This window comes from Bos grunniens, chromosome 14 (genome assembly GCF_055505025.1).
Source record: "Bos grunniens cultivar Pamir isolate PY7600 chromosome 14, Bosgru_T2T1.0, whole genome shotgun sequence".
In the NCBI taxonomy this organism is placed as follows: domain Eukaryota; kingdom Metazoa; phylum Chordata; class Mammalia; order Artiodactyla; family Bovidae; genus Bos; species Bos grunniens.
The window spans coordinates 27,832,963-27,849,857 of record NC_141178.1 but is presented as its reverse complement, the minus strand read 5'-3'; the positions used below and the strand labels follow the sequence as shown (position 1 = coordinate 27,849,857).

Sequence of the window (16,895 nt, the reverse complement as noted above, 5' to 3'; positions counted from 1 at the left end):
ATGACTTTTTTACTTTTATAATTGTCAGCTTAAGGTATCTTGTGATTTTTCTTTTATCCAATTTAAAAATATGACTATTAAGAATATTGTTCATTAAGAAACTTGGAAATATTCATAAAAATTGGAAGAATTAAAAATACAAGCTGTACCTGGAGATTCAATATTCATATCGATATTTCAAAGACTTGATAGATAAAGTGAAATACCAGTAGAGCACTTCATCACACAAGACTGTTAATGGAGAATCACCCGAATATGACATCTGATGACTCGGGAAATACACTCAAAGTCATTAGATTGTCGAGTTTTCATGTCTCAGTTCTGTGCTGCCTCCTACATGACAATCATGTTCCTCCCATGCTAAGTAGGAATGAAATCGAAAGCAAGACCTCACCACCCACAACTACTTAGCAACAATTCTTCTTTCACTTTCACATACTTCAAGATATATGTCAAGTCAAGATCAGAGACCAGAAAGGATACCCTTTGAATGGATTCATTGTCCCTGACCATTGTATGTTTTCCACTGGACTCTCTGACTCAAACCTGGACAATGGATGAGAGGGCAGAGGTAACAGATTAAAGGGGTCAGTACACGGAAGAAGGCAGGGATTTTTACTATCCAAGAGACTCTATATTTTAAGATGGGTCATTTGTGTTTGTATACTCCCAGTTAACTAGTAATCATCTTCCTAGTTATAATTAGGACTAACTATTAATTAGTTGAAATTGTTTTAGTCAATATTGAAGGTCAATTGAAAATGTTGGATCTTAACAGTTGAAATGAAATCTGAAGTCAGAAAGACCCCTTCACATACTCCTTTACACATTGATTGTACAACCGGAAACGCTTCTTACTACCTGTGAGCTTCTGAGTTGAGATTTGTGACTAAGGATAACAGTACATGGGCTTCCCAGATGGCTCAGTGGTAAAGAATCTGACCGAAATGCAAGAGACACAAGTTAGATCCCTGGGTCCAGAAGATACTCTCGAGGAGGAAATGTCAACCTGCTCCAGTATTCTTTTGGGAAAAGCCCCATACAGTCCATAGAGTAGGAAAGACTCACACACGATTGAGCATGCATGCAGCAGGGAAGGATAACAGAATTTACTTAATGGGATCATTGTGAGAATTCAGATGCTTAGCTTGAGGCTTACACTTCAAGGATGGTTACTGTTACAATTGCTTACAATTGCTTCTACAAGACACCACTATTACAACTGAAGTCCAAGGTGCTGGTGGCAGTGCAAGAGACCCATGAGCCTCAGACACCATTTGCTAACTTCTGGTCACCTTCCAAGACCTCCCTTCTCACCCAAAGCTGTCATTCTCCTCGGCCAGTTTTCCCAATTCCTCACAATAATCTGTAAAGTTACGGGAGACTGCTACTGCTAATCATTTGATTCAAGTTATTCACACTGAGGGATGAATAAGGCAGAACTTTTGGCTTTTTTCAATGCCCAATCAACAATTGAAATACTGGAGAAGTTTTTCTCTCTATGCAAGGGAAAAGCTTCACCTCCTTAAAAAAAAAAAAAAAAAACTTCACAGTACCTGTATACTAAGTCATGTCTCTTTGCAACTCCATGGACTATAACCCACCAGGCTTCCCTGTCCATCTGTCTCTATCTCCCCGAGTTTGCTCAAATTCGTATCCATAGAGTCAGTGATGCTTTACATCCATCTCATCCTCTGCTGCCCTCTTCTCTTTTGCCTTCAATCCTGCAGAGCATCAGGGTCTTTTCCAATGAGTGGGCTCTTTGCATCCGGTGGCCAAAGTATTGGAGCTTCAGTATCAGTCCTTTCAATGAATATTCTACTTCACACTATTGTTATGAAGATCACACAAAGTACTGGATGGGTAAGGGGCTTACAAAAATTTCCTGGCCTAAAGTAAGCACCCAGTAAACACTGAGTGTTTTTTAATTAAAACTTGAACTTTTACTAAGGAGTGTTGAGGCCTTTGCTGGCTAGAGGTCCCACTGCTAGCTGACAAAGCCAGAACTACACAGCTGTGTTTCACATCAGTCTATGAAAAAGCCCTTTGTACTGCATCAAACTGCCTGCTTATCTCCTTATAAATACTTTATAAAACTACTTACAAGGTGGGGGGGGGGGGGAGGAGATAAGTATGGTTCACCTATTTTTGCAAAGACTTTTGAAAAAAAAAAAAAAGCAAGGTTTCCTGAAGCTTGCTGAAATTAATGGGGAAAACCTTGAACCATGCCACCCAAAGCAGTTAACATAATTGCCCTAACCCTGAGTTTAGCAGGATTAGGGCAGTTACACAGCTGAAAATTTTGTTCTTTAGCATTCCTGAGCGCACAGATTCAGGGAACCGGGAATCTAATATAGGAATCCTTGAAGTGCCTTCAGGATGAATGTAATATTCAGAGTCACCGAGCGCCTCACTTCCTCCTCCGGTCTCAGCTCCCTCCGCTCCCCGCACTCCCCACAGCTGGCGCCGGGAACCGCCGGGGGCTGGGAGGGAACGCGAGCGGGGGCGGCCACCCTCCGCCGCAGCCGCGGGGCCGGAGCCGCGAGTCGCGTGGCGACAAGTGGAGACCAGAAGAACTCGGTGGCGAGCACAGCTCTGCTCCCGGACCTGTCAAGTCAGACTCGCGTAGATCCAGAGGATCAAACCTAGGCTCCGTAACCAGCAGCGAGCACTTAGCGCAACCCAGATGTGCCTGGAGCAGCAGGTGAGTCACCCTGCCCGCCTCCCCACTCCAGCCCGGCGTCCAACAGGTTGGCCAGGGCGTGACTCCCGGGGACCCCGAGGATGCACTCCTAGCCTCACCTGGGCGCGGCGCTCGGCTTCTCCCTTTGCCGAGTTGTCGTTCCTATTTAAACTCCTGCCCCAGCCCACGCCTGTTCTAGTCCTTGTCTTTTTGCCTTCCCTTCTCCTAAAATGACAGCTTCGCTGTGTGCCGAGAAACGCGCCCAGAACACCTCCTCTCCAGGAAACTTGTAGGGACAGACTCGGCTGAACCAAAGGGCGCAAAGTGTCTCAACATGTGATGCGAGCTGGCCACGGCGACCCCTGGTTCGCAGTGACTCGCCGAGACTTAATCAAAAGTCAGCGTTAACTGCGCTCATTTCCCTACCAGGAGGTCAAAAATTAGGAGAGGAGGGTGCCAGAATGATTGAGAGTGAATGCCAGCAAATGATACGCCTCGCGCGCCCGGGTCACCCTCCCCCACGTGCGCGCATCGCCAGCGACCGCTCCCCGGGAGGCCTATGAGGCCGCGCCGCAAAAGAAGAGGGAGGAATATACACCCCGAAGTTGCAAAAGACTCAGACCCGGTTACCCCTTCCTTTGCTGCTGAACTTTCCGTTTTGGTCCCCTGCAGGCGGGCGTGAGTCTCACCCACCCCCTTGCTTACATTCCTTCAAGATTCGACGAGCCCTCCTCCACGGTAGACCTCCCTCCTCTGTCCCTCCCCACCCGCTCCAGCGGCCGCGAGGCCTTCCACCCAAACACCTCCAGGCTGGAGGTCTCAGTTACAAAGTTGGAGATCGGGTAGTGAGTCCGAGAAGGACCACAGCGACCAATTGTGTGCCCGGAGGCTGTCCTCGGCTTGGTCCGCACGTGAGCGATTCCCTAGGGCGCCACCCCTCGTCTCCATCCCAGGCACGGATGCGCGGCTCCCGCGCACTCGCGGCTCCCTAGCGGCGAGAGGGAGAACCAGCACAGGGGGTGGAGAGAGGAAAGGTTCGCGGGTGGGAGGAACCCCCCTCGGGAGCCCGGGAAATCCCGGCCGTGCCAACCCCCTCCCCCTCAACTTCGAGGAGCTCTCCGGCAGCGGCGGCGAGGATGGAGCTGCCTCCCCGGGGCCGGGCGCCGCCGGACTCCTCGCTGGACAGCGCCTCCCTGACCTCGCTGGACTCCAGCGTCTTCTGCAGCGAGGGTGAAGGGGAGCCCCTGGCGCTCGGGGACAGCTTCACCGTCAACGTGGGCGGCAGCCGCTTTGTGCTCTCGCAGCAGGCGCTGTCCTGCTTCCCGCACACGCGCCTGGGCAAGCTGGCCGTGGTGGTGGCCTCGTGCCGGCGCCGCGGGGCCCTGGCCGCCGTGCCCAGCCCCCTGGAGCTCTGTGACGACGCCAATCCCGTGGACAACGAGTACTTCTTCGACCGGAGCTCGCAAGCCTTCCGCTACGTCCTGCACTACTATCGCACCGGTCGCCTGCACGTCATGGAGCAGCTGTGCGCGCTCTCCTTCCTCCAGGAGATCCAGTATTGGGGCATTGACGAGCTCAGCATTGACTCCTGCTGCCGGGACAGGTACCCGCGAAGCGCCGGGGGCGGGGGCGCAGCGGGGCGGGGCGGGGCAGCGGGCGCCGTGGGGATGGGGCGTCCAGGGGCAAGATTTGAGACTTCACCCAAGCCTCGCTCGAGTCAGGCCTAAGAACACTACCTGTGGCCGTTTAGGAGCCAGAAGAAGGCAGGGTGGTAGTGGGGGCCGGAAAGCATCAAAGCCAAGTTTTGATGGGACTTTTTGAACCTTCTGCTTTTTCTAGTGAAGGTATGCTAATTCATTTGTAATCAAGATCGGTCAGGCCTGCAATAAAGATCTGGTGATTGTAAAGATGAGTCAAAAATTATGCTCCCAAAAATACACCTACAGGGATGTAGGTTACAATATAGAGAGTGGTGCTTTATCACACTTAGGAGGCTTCAGTTTTAAAACTTGGATAAAGAACTGCTTTAAATCCAGAAGACAGAAAGTTGGTTCTTTGTGAATAAGTGTGGGACTTTGGTGATCTATTATTTTGCAATTACTTTGCTATTATTACCATTTTATTATGAATATCTTTCCATTACCCACATTAAAAAAAAAAAATTCCCTGTTGCAAACTTCTGTTCTTGTTACAAGAAAAAACTAGGTCGTAAAATGCATTAATCTAAAGTAGCTTTGCTACGTATAATTTATTCTGTATAAACTTCTACCACAAAAGCTCCGTTTTAAAAGCAATAATCTTTCACATTTGAGTCCTGTGAAAAGATGGCCTGGGTAAAATATAGCATGAACTTGTTCTGCATGTTACTGAATTAAGAAGCATGACTTCACTGCCGAGTTTAATTCCCACTTCACTTCAGTATTTTTAAAAAGTTAGACTAATCAGGTTGTCTTCCCTAAAAGATACTTCAGAAGAAAGGAGCTGAGTGAAACGTTAGACTTTAAGAAGGACACAGAAGACCAGGAGAGTCAGCATGAGAGTGAACAGGACTTCTCCCAGGGACGTTGCCCCACCATCCGCCAGAAGCTCTGGAACATCCTGGAGAAGCCTGGGTCGTGCACAGCAGCCCGAATCTTTGGGGTCATCTCCATTATCTTTGTGGCAGTGTCCATCGTCAACATGGCCCTGATGTCAGCCGAGTTAAGCTGGCTGGACCCACAGCTGCTGGAAATCCTGGAGTATGTGTGCATCAGTTGGTTCACGGGCGAGTTTGTCCTGCGCTTCCTGTGCGTGAGGGACAGGTGCCGCTTCCTGAGGAAGGTGCCGAACATCATAGACCTCCTTGCCATCTTGCCCTTCTACATCACTCTCCTGGTAGAAAGCCTGAGTGGGAGCCAGACTACACAGGAGCTGGAAAACGTGGGGCGCATCGTTCAGGTTTTGAGGCTGCTCAGGGCTCTGCGCATGCTCAAACTGGGCAGGCATTCCACAGGTATTCAGGTTTCATGATGCCTTTTCATTCGCTGTTGTTCTTAAGCATTAGGGCTTTGACCAGGGTCCAAGGGAAGCGACTCTTGACTCTCAATTGACACTCAGAATACCACCTGCTATATTTCACCCAATTATGATCTCCAGAAAGGTACTGAAATGCAAAACCTTGAGGTTGTTATCACAGGTAGAGAGGACAACTTGCCTCTCATACACTTTCTCTCCTTAAGACATGTGAGAAACTATTTAACCATATGTTCATTTTATTTTAACCCAGGTGCCCAGAAGATGTACAGAAATTAAAGACACAGTGCTTCTGGAAGGTGCTACATAAAATATGCATAAACAGCACATAATAAGATATGCACAAATTATATATGATATATAGGAACATAAGTCAGTTTCTTTTCTGTGTTGAAGGAAATGTTTTTCACACAAGTTTGTTGGCAGAAGAAAAGTCAGTCCTCCAGGACCTTCTCTGGCTATGCGAAAAGAGATGACTGGGCACTGGAGGCCTTCTCATAATTTGGGAGAAAACAATGGAAATGTTTGCTTTAGAAGTAAAAGGGTCTTTGCGACCCTTTGGACTGTAACCCACAAAGCTCCTCTGTCAATGGGATTTCCCAGGCAAGAATGCTGGAGTGGGTTGCCATTTCCTCCTCCAGGGGATCGTCCCAACCAAGAGATGGAACCCACATCTCCTGCATCTCAGGCAGAGTCTTCACTATGAGCCATCCGGGAAGCACTTACAAGAAAGCTAAAGATGCTAATGAAATGCCCTGTCTAGTATCTGAAAATTTTTTTGTCCTGAACTAGGGACGTATAAGAGAGACAGTAACAAGAATGCCTTAGCTTTTTGTATGTATCCATAAAGCCTTGAAAATCTAAAGAACACTCTCTCTAGAAAAATGTCTACACAACACACACACACACAATTGTACATGAAAAATTATAGGCAAATCAGAGGAAATCATACAAATCCATTAAAGATGATGCTTCCATCCCTAAGGGCAGGGATTCTCAGTGACTGGCCCTGCCGTCTGTTAGATGTTCTGGAGCACATATGTGTTCCCTTATGTTAGACTTTAATAAAAACAAGAATCCCTTGAAAAGCTTGTTAAAATGCAAATTCTGAGCCCCAACTCTAGAGACTCAAATTTTAGTTTTGGGGGTTGGATCCAGAAGCATGCATTTTAACAAGCTAACTTTGATGTAGGTGGTCTTGAGAAACACTTTGAGAAACACTGGAGTAGGATACAATATTAATACGAAACATATAAATACAAATAACTGACTAGAGACTCCTATTCCCACTGATTTCCCTGGATATATGCCTGACTGGTCACCTAAAAGGAGTTGATGGTAGAGATCTCTCCTTATATATCTAGGAAGAAATGAACCTCAGATATGTTTTCCCCCCACATCTCTGAGAAAACTAGGACTGCTCCTAATATAATTTTGGTAGTGTATTTTCCTAGCTAGCCTCACATACCAGGGATTTGATAATGGGGTTTCCAACAACTTTTAGAAGTACCACTCTTTGTTTTCTGACACCCATAATGGGATGCTTTCTTCTAGTATTTATAAACTCTTCACAGGATTCAATTTAAAAACACCCAGTAAAGACTACGTTTTTCCCCAAAAGAAAGGAAAAGGAAAATAATAGTAATTTCCACAATGTCACCTCTTCAAAGGTTTTCTCAGTTCTAAGGCAAGTAGAAGTATTAATAAAGTCTTAATTTATTGAAAAGATACGAGCAGTTGCAATGAATATTTGACAGTTTTGTCTTTAGCATTACATTTAGCAAAATATAAACATAGAGCACATATTTCTCTAGGTATTAACTATAAATAAAATGGAGAAGTATTATGAAATAATGGTTTAAGAAGACAGTGGTGGACCAGACAGCCTAGTTTTAAGTCTTTGGCATGTTACTTTGTACTAAATATGCTACTTTTCTGTGCCTTGGTCTGCTCACCCGTAAAATGGCATAATAAATATAACATCTATCTCATGTTATTGTTTAGGATGATCTGAGTTAATTGATATAACCTGCAGAAATTCAGGCCACTTTATTTCTTTTCCAAATGAACTGTTTAGAACATTGGAATGACAATAGTCTTTCCAAACACTATGCATTTCTTCATATGTTCTCAATTTCAGAAATCCAATTCAATACAGACACATCAAGGCCAGTTTTCTAAAAGGTATTCTAAAGATACTATTTAAAATGTCTTTTAAAGTTAAATCTCAAATTATTTTCATTGGTCTTTTAAAATAGCTGGCTAATAATTAAAGAACATCTCAAAATTCTAAGAACAAAATTCAGAATAATGAGAGCAGAAATAGTATTTTAATGTATTTAAAATAGTCTCTAGTGAATAAAAATTTAAACATAATTCCAAGAGGTATTACTTTGGACTTTTGAGACAATATCACTGTGACATCATGTTAATATGACTTCAAAATATGGATAAACTTTAATCAGTATCTCTAGTGTTAGGGAAGATACCTTATTCAAATAGCGATCCTGTAATGGGCTCCTCTTGTTATAACTTTGGTATTTAGGACAAAAATTTCAATGGGTGTCATTGAAATGGAGGAGTACTGGAACCCCTCCTTTTAGAATGTCCTCACATGTAGATTTGATGTTCTTTTGTGAATTTTGTTCCTGAATCCTAACTTGTTTTTACTGCTTCACTTCATTCTCATCTTTTACTTCTTCTGGCTCTTTCAGATTATGATGCCCCTAATTGTGTTAAACTTTATCAGGAAAGTGAGAAAAACAGACACATAAAATATAAGGAGACAACATAAAACTGCCTTAGAATAGCGTGCAAGGTGATGTATTGAAATGCAGACCTGACCAAAAGAGCCCTCCTCGTACAATGCTGCAGAGGCTCTCATTGTCTAAAGGACAAAGTGCTATCAAATGTCCCCTGCCTGCTCTTCATCTCTTCTCTCATCTTTTTTGTATAAATAGTAGGTGTTTAATAGCTAGGAGCTTCCCAGGTGGTACTAGTGTTAAAGAACCCGCCTGCCACTGCAGGAGACCTAAGAAACACAGGTTCGATCCCTGGGTTGGGAAGATCCCCTGGAGGAGGGCATGGCAAGAATACCTGCCTCCAGTATTCTTGCCTGGAGAATGCCTGGCGGGCTATTGTTCACAGGGTGCACAGAGTCGGACATGACTGAAGCAACTTAGCATGCACACATGCACGTGTTAATAGATAAGTGAGTGAATGAATCTGATTATATTTATTTTTAGCCTTCTCAATCAGTCCCCGTCAACTAGACTAAGAACTTCCTGAAGATTGTAACTTATCACCTCTGTACCCCCAGAACTTTGCCCAATGCTGGAGCCATAGGAAATGTCAAATGCATGTTTTGGGATGGATAGCAGGGAAGGAGAGGGAGAGGAAATGGGGAGAGGAAGGGAAAAGGGGTGGCCGTGACTGACACCAACTGGTCTATTTCAGGCTTACGCTCCCTTGGAATGACAATCACCCAGTGTTACGAAGAAGTTGGCCTGCTGCTCCTGTTTCTCTCTGTGGGAATCTCTATATTTTCAACTGTGGAATATTTTGCTGAGCAGAGCATTCCCGACACAACCTTCACAAGCGTCCCTTGTGCCTGGTGGTGGGCCACAACGTCCATGACTACCGTGGGATATGGAGACATCAGACCAGACACCACCACGGGCAAGATTGTGGCCTTCATGTGCATCTTATCGGGAATCCTTGTCTTGGCCTTGCCCATTGCTATTATTAACGACCGCTTCTCCGCTTGCTACTTCACCTTGAAGCTCAAGGAAGCAGCTGTTAGACAGCGTGAGGCTCTGAAGAAACTTACCAAGAATATAGCCACTGACTCATATATCAGTGTGAACTTGAGAGATGTCTATGCCCGGAGTATCATGGAGATGCTTCGACTGAAAGGCAGAGAAAGAGCAAGTACTAGGAGCAGTGGAGGAGATGATTTCTGGTTTTGAATTCACTTTCAGTTTACTTACAAAACTTGTGTAAAACTAACTTGATTGATAAAGCCTTGATGTGGATGTCTGTACACTGCTGCTGAGTCTCTTTTGAGTCCTGCCTGTGTTCATTTTAGTTGACACGCTGCTTGGTCTACTAGAATAGCCCACATCCCCCCAAAACTACAGCACATTGTTCTGACACACTTGAGTCTCAAAAATAGCCATTTAACACCACCCAAGGCAGCAAGGCCAATAGACACGTGTTGGAATTGTCAAATATAAAATAATAGTGTAATGCATACAATAACGTTAAACGTTTTCCTATCACTAATTTTTAGAGTCTTTTGCACCTCTAATTTTAAAGGATGGACATTAAACGGCATAGCCCAGAGCAAAGATAAGTGAACATTGAAGATCATGGTGAACAATTTTGTTGTAAAAAGATACTCTCCAAGTAAGTAAATCACTCCTTTCTTGAACAGTTAAAGCTGCTGAATATAACAATTAGCTTTTCGAGAGAAAATCCTGATTTGATGATCATAGACTGAGTGCCTATCTTTCCTCTGGTGCAGACGTTGGTCCCAAATGGACTGAGTTCTGTGTTCCATCATTAGTTTTGAAGGTAGAATCCAAAAACTACCTAGGCTGCAGTAGAAGAGGGCTAACTAAAGGCTTTCAGAATTGCACTTCCTCATCCTTCCCATGGAGTGCATATGTGGAGCATAAAGGCAATATCTCTTTATACTCCATGGAAACTAGATGGTCTTTAAATATCTCGTTATTGACTCAGTGTTCAAGTTATGTCTTTAAAATGGTGACCTTGTAAGTAAAGTTGAAGTGGTGAGGATCTTAAATGTATATACACTGAAATTATTAAATCATCTTATTTCATAATATGAGAATGTTATGTTGAGTGATACCATTGGATGAATTTGACAATCTTTCAATTGTTAACAAAAAGTATTGTGGATAGCTTTCTGACCGTTGGGGTAAATAGCAAATGTTCCAACTTCACATGCATTTTGACAGTATTTCAGGATAAAATAAAATTCCTAGTCAGTTTGTTATATAATTAAAGCCAACAGTTCTAAACCTGGGAATTAGTTTATGATTGCCAATGTTTTTGTAAATGAGATTTCAAAAACTAAGAATAATATAGAGTATTATTTTCATACCTGCAATCTCAATGAATATAATAGTGTCCCCAGGGGGACAAAAATTGTTTCTTTGAGGGGGACAAAAAATCCTACTGTTTTTATTCATACAAAACATATATCCATGCAATACATAAAGAGATTATAGCATATATCTTTGGTATTAATATTCCATGGGCTGGGAAATTAGAAAAATGCCTAACAGGTCCTTTCTAGGGTTGAGTTATGGTAAGAAATAAATACTGAGAAAGACAAATTTAATATCATGTCTGTATAATATGTCATTAAATCTATTTAAGGATACCTTATTATAAACTCGGAGAAGGCAATGCACCCCACTCCAGTACTCTTGCCTGGAAAATCCCATGGACAGAGGAGCCTGGTAGGCTGCAGTCCATGGGGTCGCTAAGAGTCGGACACGACTGAGCGACTTCACTTTCACTTTTCACTTTCATGCATTGGAGAAGGAAATGGCAACCCACTCCAGTGTTCTTGCCTGGAGAATCCCAGGGACAGGGGAGCCTGGTAGGCTGCCGTCTATGGGGTCACACAGAGTCGGATACGATTGAAGTGACTTAGCATAGCATAGCATAGCATATTATAAACTACAAAGAAGAGAGAGAGGAAGAGAGAAAAGACAGGAAAAAGAACAAAAGAAAGTCCAGTCAATTGTAAGATACCACTGATTGCAAAATGTATCCAGAGTTTCGATATGTAAAAATTTTAAAATGCGCATCTTAAAATCAATGAAATATCATATACACTACCTCTAGTTTTCTTATATGCCTGGTTAAGCTCTAAAAACCTTTTCTTTGATGGCATGAGTTTTAAATTGTATGCTAAAATACTTTAATCCATTTGGCTTGTTTCCACTTCTCCCAAATATTATGAAATATTTAAGAGATATGAGTAGTAATAAAATAAATATTTTCCCTCTTACACAATTCCCAGGTGTTAGAGCATACCACAGGGCCACTTGCCCTAATATAAACGCCATCCACAATCTGAAGGGGAAATAGACACAGAAGGCAAACTCATTCTGGCTTATCTAGAACTCTCCCCAAGAAGAGATCCAGGCTGCACTCTGTACTCATCATGTACTTTGTCACTGTATCTTCAAGGTATTCCTATTACATAATAACTATTGATAAACTCTTCTAATTATATAATTTATATATTTATCCATCCAACAAATATTGATTCAGGATCCATTTGTGTGCTGGGGCTTGAGATTCTTTGTTAAACCAGATCAAGTCCTATTCTCTTGCATTTAATATTCTATTCAAGACTGCGAGGGGAACACAGATGACAAAGCTGAAGCACAAAAAGAGGAAGGGACCTGCCCAAATTCACACAGCCCATGGAGAGTGCCAGAACCAGGAATGAGTTCCAACCTGCTGGTCCCTGAAAATGATACTCCTTGAAGGTATATGACAGATTTCATTATTCCCATATACACTGTGCGCAGGGATACCCTCCAGGGGCAAGTAAGCCAATTCCTTACGGCTAGAGAGATTCAACATGCCTTAAGAAAAACATCAGCTTATTCTCAAAGGTGGAATGGCGCATCTAAGGAACAGCTGTCACACTGTGTGGCCACAATTAGACAAGAAAAATATTATCTTTAGAATAATTAATAGCTAGAAAATAAAAAAGTGTATTACATGTCTACTTTTCCTACTGCAGAAAATTCTAATATGTTCTCCAGAAATATGGTATGTGAACTGTATAAATTTTGTTGAGACGTGGACATTTCAAAAGAAATTTTAAAATATTACTGCTTAGTCAGTTTTGTTGTTATATAAAATATTGGTGTATCTATTCAATAAATTGTACATATAAGCAAACCAAATTTAAGTAACAAATCAAGGCAAGAACTTTAATTTTATATTCCAATATTTTAAAAATTTGATATTTGTCAAAAGTCTAAGAATAATTGCAATAGAACAATATTTAATTTGTTTGGACATATAAATAATTTGGCTATAGGCTATTTAAAGAACACTAGTTTAAAACATGAGAAGGAAATGGCAGCTCATTCCAGTATTCTTGCCTGGAGAATCCCATGGACAGAGGAGCCTGGTAGGCTACAATCCATGGGGTTACGAAGAGTCAGACACGACTGAGCAACTTCAATTTAACTTTTCACTTTCACGCATTGGAGGAAATGGCAACCCACTCCAGTGTTCTTGCCTGGAGAATCCCAGGGATTGGGGAGCCTGGTGGGCTGCTGTCTATGGGTCGCACAGAGTCAGACACCATTGAAGCAACTTAGCAGAAGCAGCAGCAGCAGTTAAAAACATTTGAGTGCATAGAGGTAATGTTTGAGTACCTAAAGGAGCAATTTTAAGAAATTACTGAGGTATGTATAGTAGAAGTGGCCTCAAGTTCATGTTTTACTGGGATTTTTTCTATATATATTAATACAAGGAATAGTTGCATTTACCATTTTAATGCAAATTAGTATAAAGCATAATGTATTAAATGCACAAAGAATTTAACTGAGGTAGAAATCTCAGTGCTGTGTTTCAATGTGCAATTCTTGCTGTCATTAAAATCTTTCGACTAGTTCTTGCAGAAAATATACATGTTGGCCCAAGTTATCTGAGCAAAACATTATCACTGAGTAAGCTTACTGCTTTGACAAATATTTCTACTGATACATTCTGTTAACATGAAAAGTCTGCTCTTTTGAAATATGAGCCATTAATATCTCTGCCTTATCAGTCCTTCAGTTCTGTCCAGGATGCTATCTGTTGGAAAATAACGTGTTGTAGTGCTTCCTTTGGTGATTTTCCTTTGCAAAAGCCCCCACACTTCCAAACCTGTCTCTGAGCCATGCTGATATATTAATAAAAATGTCACTTAAGGAGAATTTTACTCACAAACTCCATTGGCATTTGCTTATGTCTTTAGGGATGCTGGGGCAACTTGGATGCTCACCATCTTCATATCCTCTCTTGCCTTGTATTAAAATCACTCCCTTGCTGACCACCTCAACTCCATTGCCCCTCTCTTACTTCCCAGTATTCAACTGATAAAATCCAAACCCTAATTAATTCCAACCCATTGCCTATTTCTGCTGTCCTTGCAGAGCCGATCATGAAGACAGAAAAAGCCAACGTGTGCTGACTGCTCTCATTTTACATTCATGCCTAAATCCCAAATGGGTTCTTAACGCCGCAAGGCAATCATGCTGCAATTCCTGAAGCTATTCACTCTCTCTAGATAAATATAAACCTCTAACACCTCCCTTTGATTCCACTTTCACTCAGAAAATAGAATCAGTTAGAAGAGATTTTTCCACAAGGGCCAGCACCCACATTTATCCACCTACCTCCATCTGTGCCTATTCAATCTGCCTTTCCTTCTATTATAAGAGTTGAACTGTCCACCCTTCTCTGAAACTCAGGGACATGGCTTCAGAATGCCTTTCCCCTCTCCCTGCTATCCCATCTCTTTCCTCCCTCCTTACTGGATCGTTCCTATCAAGACAGAAAACATAGTTTCGTTTTTTTCCCTCCTAGAAACTAAACAAAAGCAAACAAATGAACAAACACACCCAACACCCTGCTGTCCTTTATGGCAAAACTTCTTAAGAGCTTTCTCTATACTATTTTCTTCATTTCTATGCAATATCACTCTCCTCCCCCCCCAATTCTTTCTTGATAATCCACTCAAATCCATCTCCCACCATACATCTCCTCTACATCTTTCTTCTTAAGGTCAGCAATTATCCCCATAATTGCTAAATCCAGTCGTTGATGCTCAGACTTCATATCGCCTGGTCCATCAACAACATTTACAAGGTTAATTAAAGACTACCATAATTGAAAAACTTTCTGCTCTTGACTGCCAGCCTATCACTCTCTCCTGATTTCCCTCCTACCTCATTGCTCATTCACCTTTTCTGGTTGAGAGGGTCTGCTGCTGCTGCTAAGTCGCTTCAGTCATGTCTGACTCTGTGCGACCCCATAGACGGCAGCCCACCAGGCTCCCCTGTCCCTGGGATTCTCCAGGCAAGAACACTGGAGTGGGTTGCCATTTCCTTCTCCAATGCATGAAAGTGAAAAGGGAAAGTGAAGTCGCTCAGTCGTGTCCGACTCTTAGCGACCCCATGGACTGCAGCCTACCAGGCTCTTCCATCCATGGGATTTTCCAGGCAAGAGTACTGGAGTGAGGTGCCATTGCCTTCTCCGGGTTGAGAGGGTCAGTCTGGGCTTAATCCTCAGGCCTCTCCTTCTATTTTTATATCATTTTTCTATATCATTCCATCTCATATTTCTATATCATTATCTTGGCCAACTCATCCCGTTTTATTGCTTATGTACCATTGATACTTGGTCAACTCCCAAATTCCTGTCTCCAGAATAGACCTCTTGTCTCACTTCTTGCATCTTCAGATTTGTGTGCTTAACTGCCTATTCAATGGCTACACCTGAGCATCCAATAATACTTCATGATGAGTACATCTGATACCAAATTATTGATATCCCCCCCCAAAATCTATGTCAGATCAAGTACTCTGAGAAGCAGATGCCACAGCAGCTGATTATTTGTAATTATGTGCAAGACATTTATTGTAGAAGAAAATAGCTTGTAAAAGATGAAGAGGAGGAATCTGGAGAAAATGGGAAGAACCTTCAGACCATGATGCAGGTCTGATGCCTGAGGAGAAGATGGAGAGATGAGGATTAGGTCAAATGGGTCTCTGACTACAGTCAAATTCTAAGAAAATTTCCATGGAGTGGATGGAGAGTCCTGAGCAAAAGTAGCCCATTAAGGAGCCCTGCTTCTTTTTAAAACTGGACTCAATGGGCAATAGCTCAAGCTATCAGTCAACCATGCTGCCCTCAGGAGGAGACGTGAGTGGTGCATATTACAGCCACCACGGTCAAGCCCTGGAACTGCACAGGTCTGCTTCCTCATACACGCCCAGAAGGAGCCCCTCCAGGGATCCTACAGGCCTCTCTTTGTGAATAAAAACAACAAAAAAAGGAATTAGTGGATGAAGTAGAGCATTCATTGCTGTCATTGGTCTCAGAATAGCAGCTGGTAGTCATCCCCACCCTCCTCCACTATCCGCGGGGGCACCCCACCGCAGCACACGCTTTCCCCCACGAAACCGTCACAGCCTAAAAAAGTTATAAGGAGAATTCTAATCTGCTTGTGCTTTTCTCTACCTCAAAGAAAACTTGTACAATCTGAGAAACACTTTATTATTGTGTCGTGAGTGCACCATAATTAGTTATGCTGCACAGAATTGTTATTGTCATGTTTTTTACTTTTATTCTTAAACAAAGAAATAAAGTGATATTGCAGGGGAAAATTTCAAAACAATTTAAATCTCATTCCGAACTGGTAGCATCACACTCAGTATGGTACTATTTAAATGGGCACTCAATAATCCAATGACTGAAAAATACTTTTCCTGTTTATATTTTAATCTATATGAAACCACTGAAGTAGATAAATACATTTGTCTTCAACAATATTATGCAACTAAATTTAAAGTAATATGGGAAATCTGTTAACTTTTGGATTTCCTCTTCATGTTCTAAGTCGAGGGACATTTCTTCCAATTATATAAAATCTTACTTTGACTTCTTTAGAAGGCCTATAGTCTCAGAGATTTATAAGTAAAAGAGAATAATGCTAAGTGTGTATTTTCTACATTATTCTGTTGTTCAGTGCTCAAAATATTTCCAAAGAAATAATAGTTGAACTGGAGAATTTTTGATAAGTTTGATCCATGCACAAACACAGACTGAGAGACAGAGTGAGAGAGAGATTGAGGAGTAAAATTTTAGAATAACATGTAATTTTGAAATATGGGAGGGAAAATGTTCTTTGCATGTATCAATAACACTTCAATACTTCACACTGGATACATAGATAGAATTTCAATCATCTATTTAAGTAAGAAAATTGAATTTTCCTAAAAAATTATTTTCAGTTTCTCTAAACTAGGACAATTTCGCCAAAACCATGTCTTTACACATGTCTTTGCTGTATAGCAAATGTTTTATCTTAGACTATAATTATTATTGTCAACTAATTCTAAATGGTACATGTGAAAATAAAAGACAGTTA

General features: G+C 42.2%; 1 protein-coding gene across 1 annotated transcript; it reads left to right on the top strand.

Annotated features, from left to right (window-relative positions):
* The first annotated feature begins 326 nt into the window (after positions 1-326).
* KCNV1 (potassium voltage-gated channel modifier subfamily V member 1) lies at positions 327-9,737 on the top strand. Its single transcript, XM_086335391.1, has 4 exons — positions 327-2,704; positions 2,921-4,286; positions 5,146-5,675; positions 9,152-9,737. The coding sequence occupies exons 2-4, from the start codon at positions 3,820-3,822 to the stop codon at positions 9,661-9,663; spliced, it is 1,509 nt and encodes a 502-aa protein (XP_086191517.1). The 5' UTR covers positions 327-2,704; positions 2,921-3,819; the 3' UTR covers positions 9,664-9,737.
* The last annotated feature ends 7,158 nt before the right edge of the window (positions 9,738-16,895 follow it).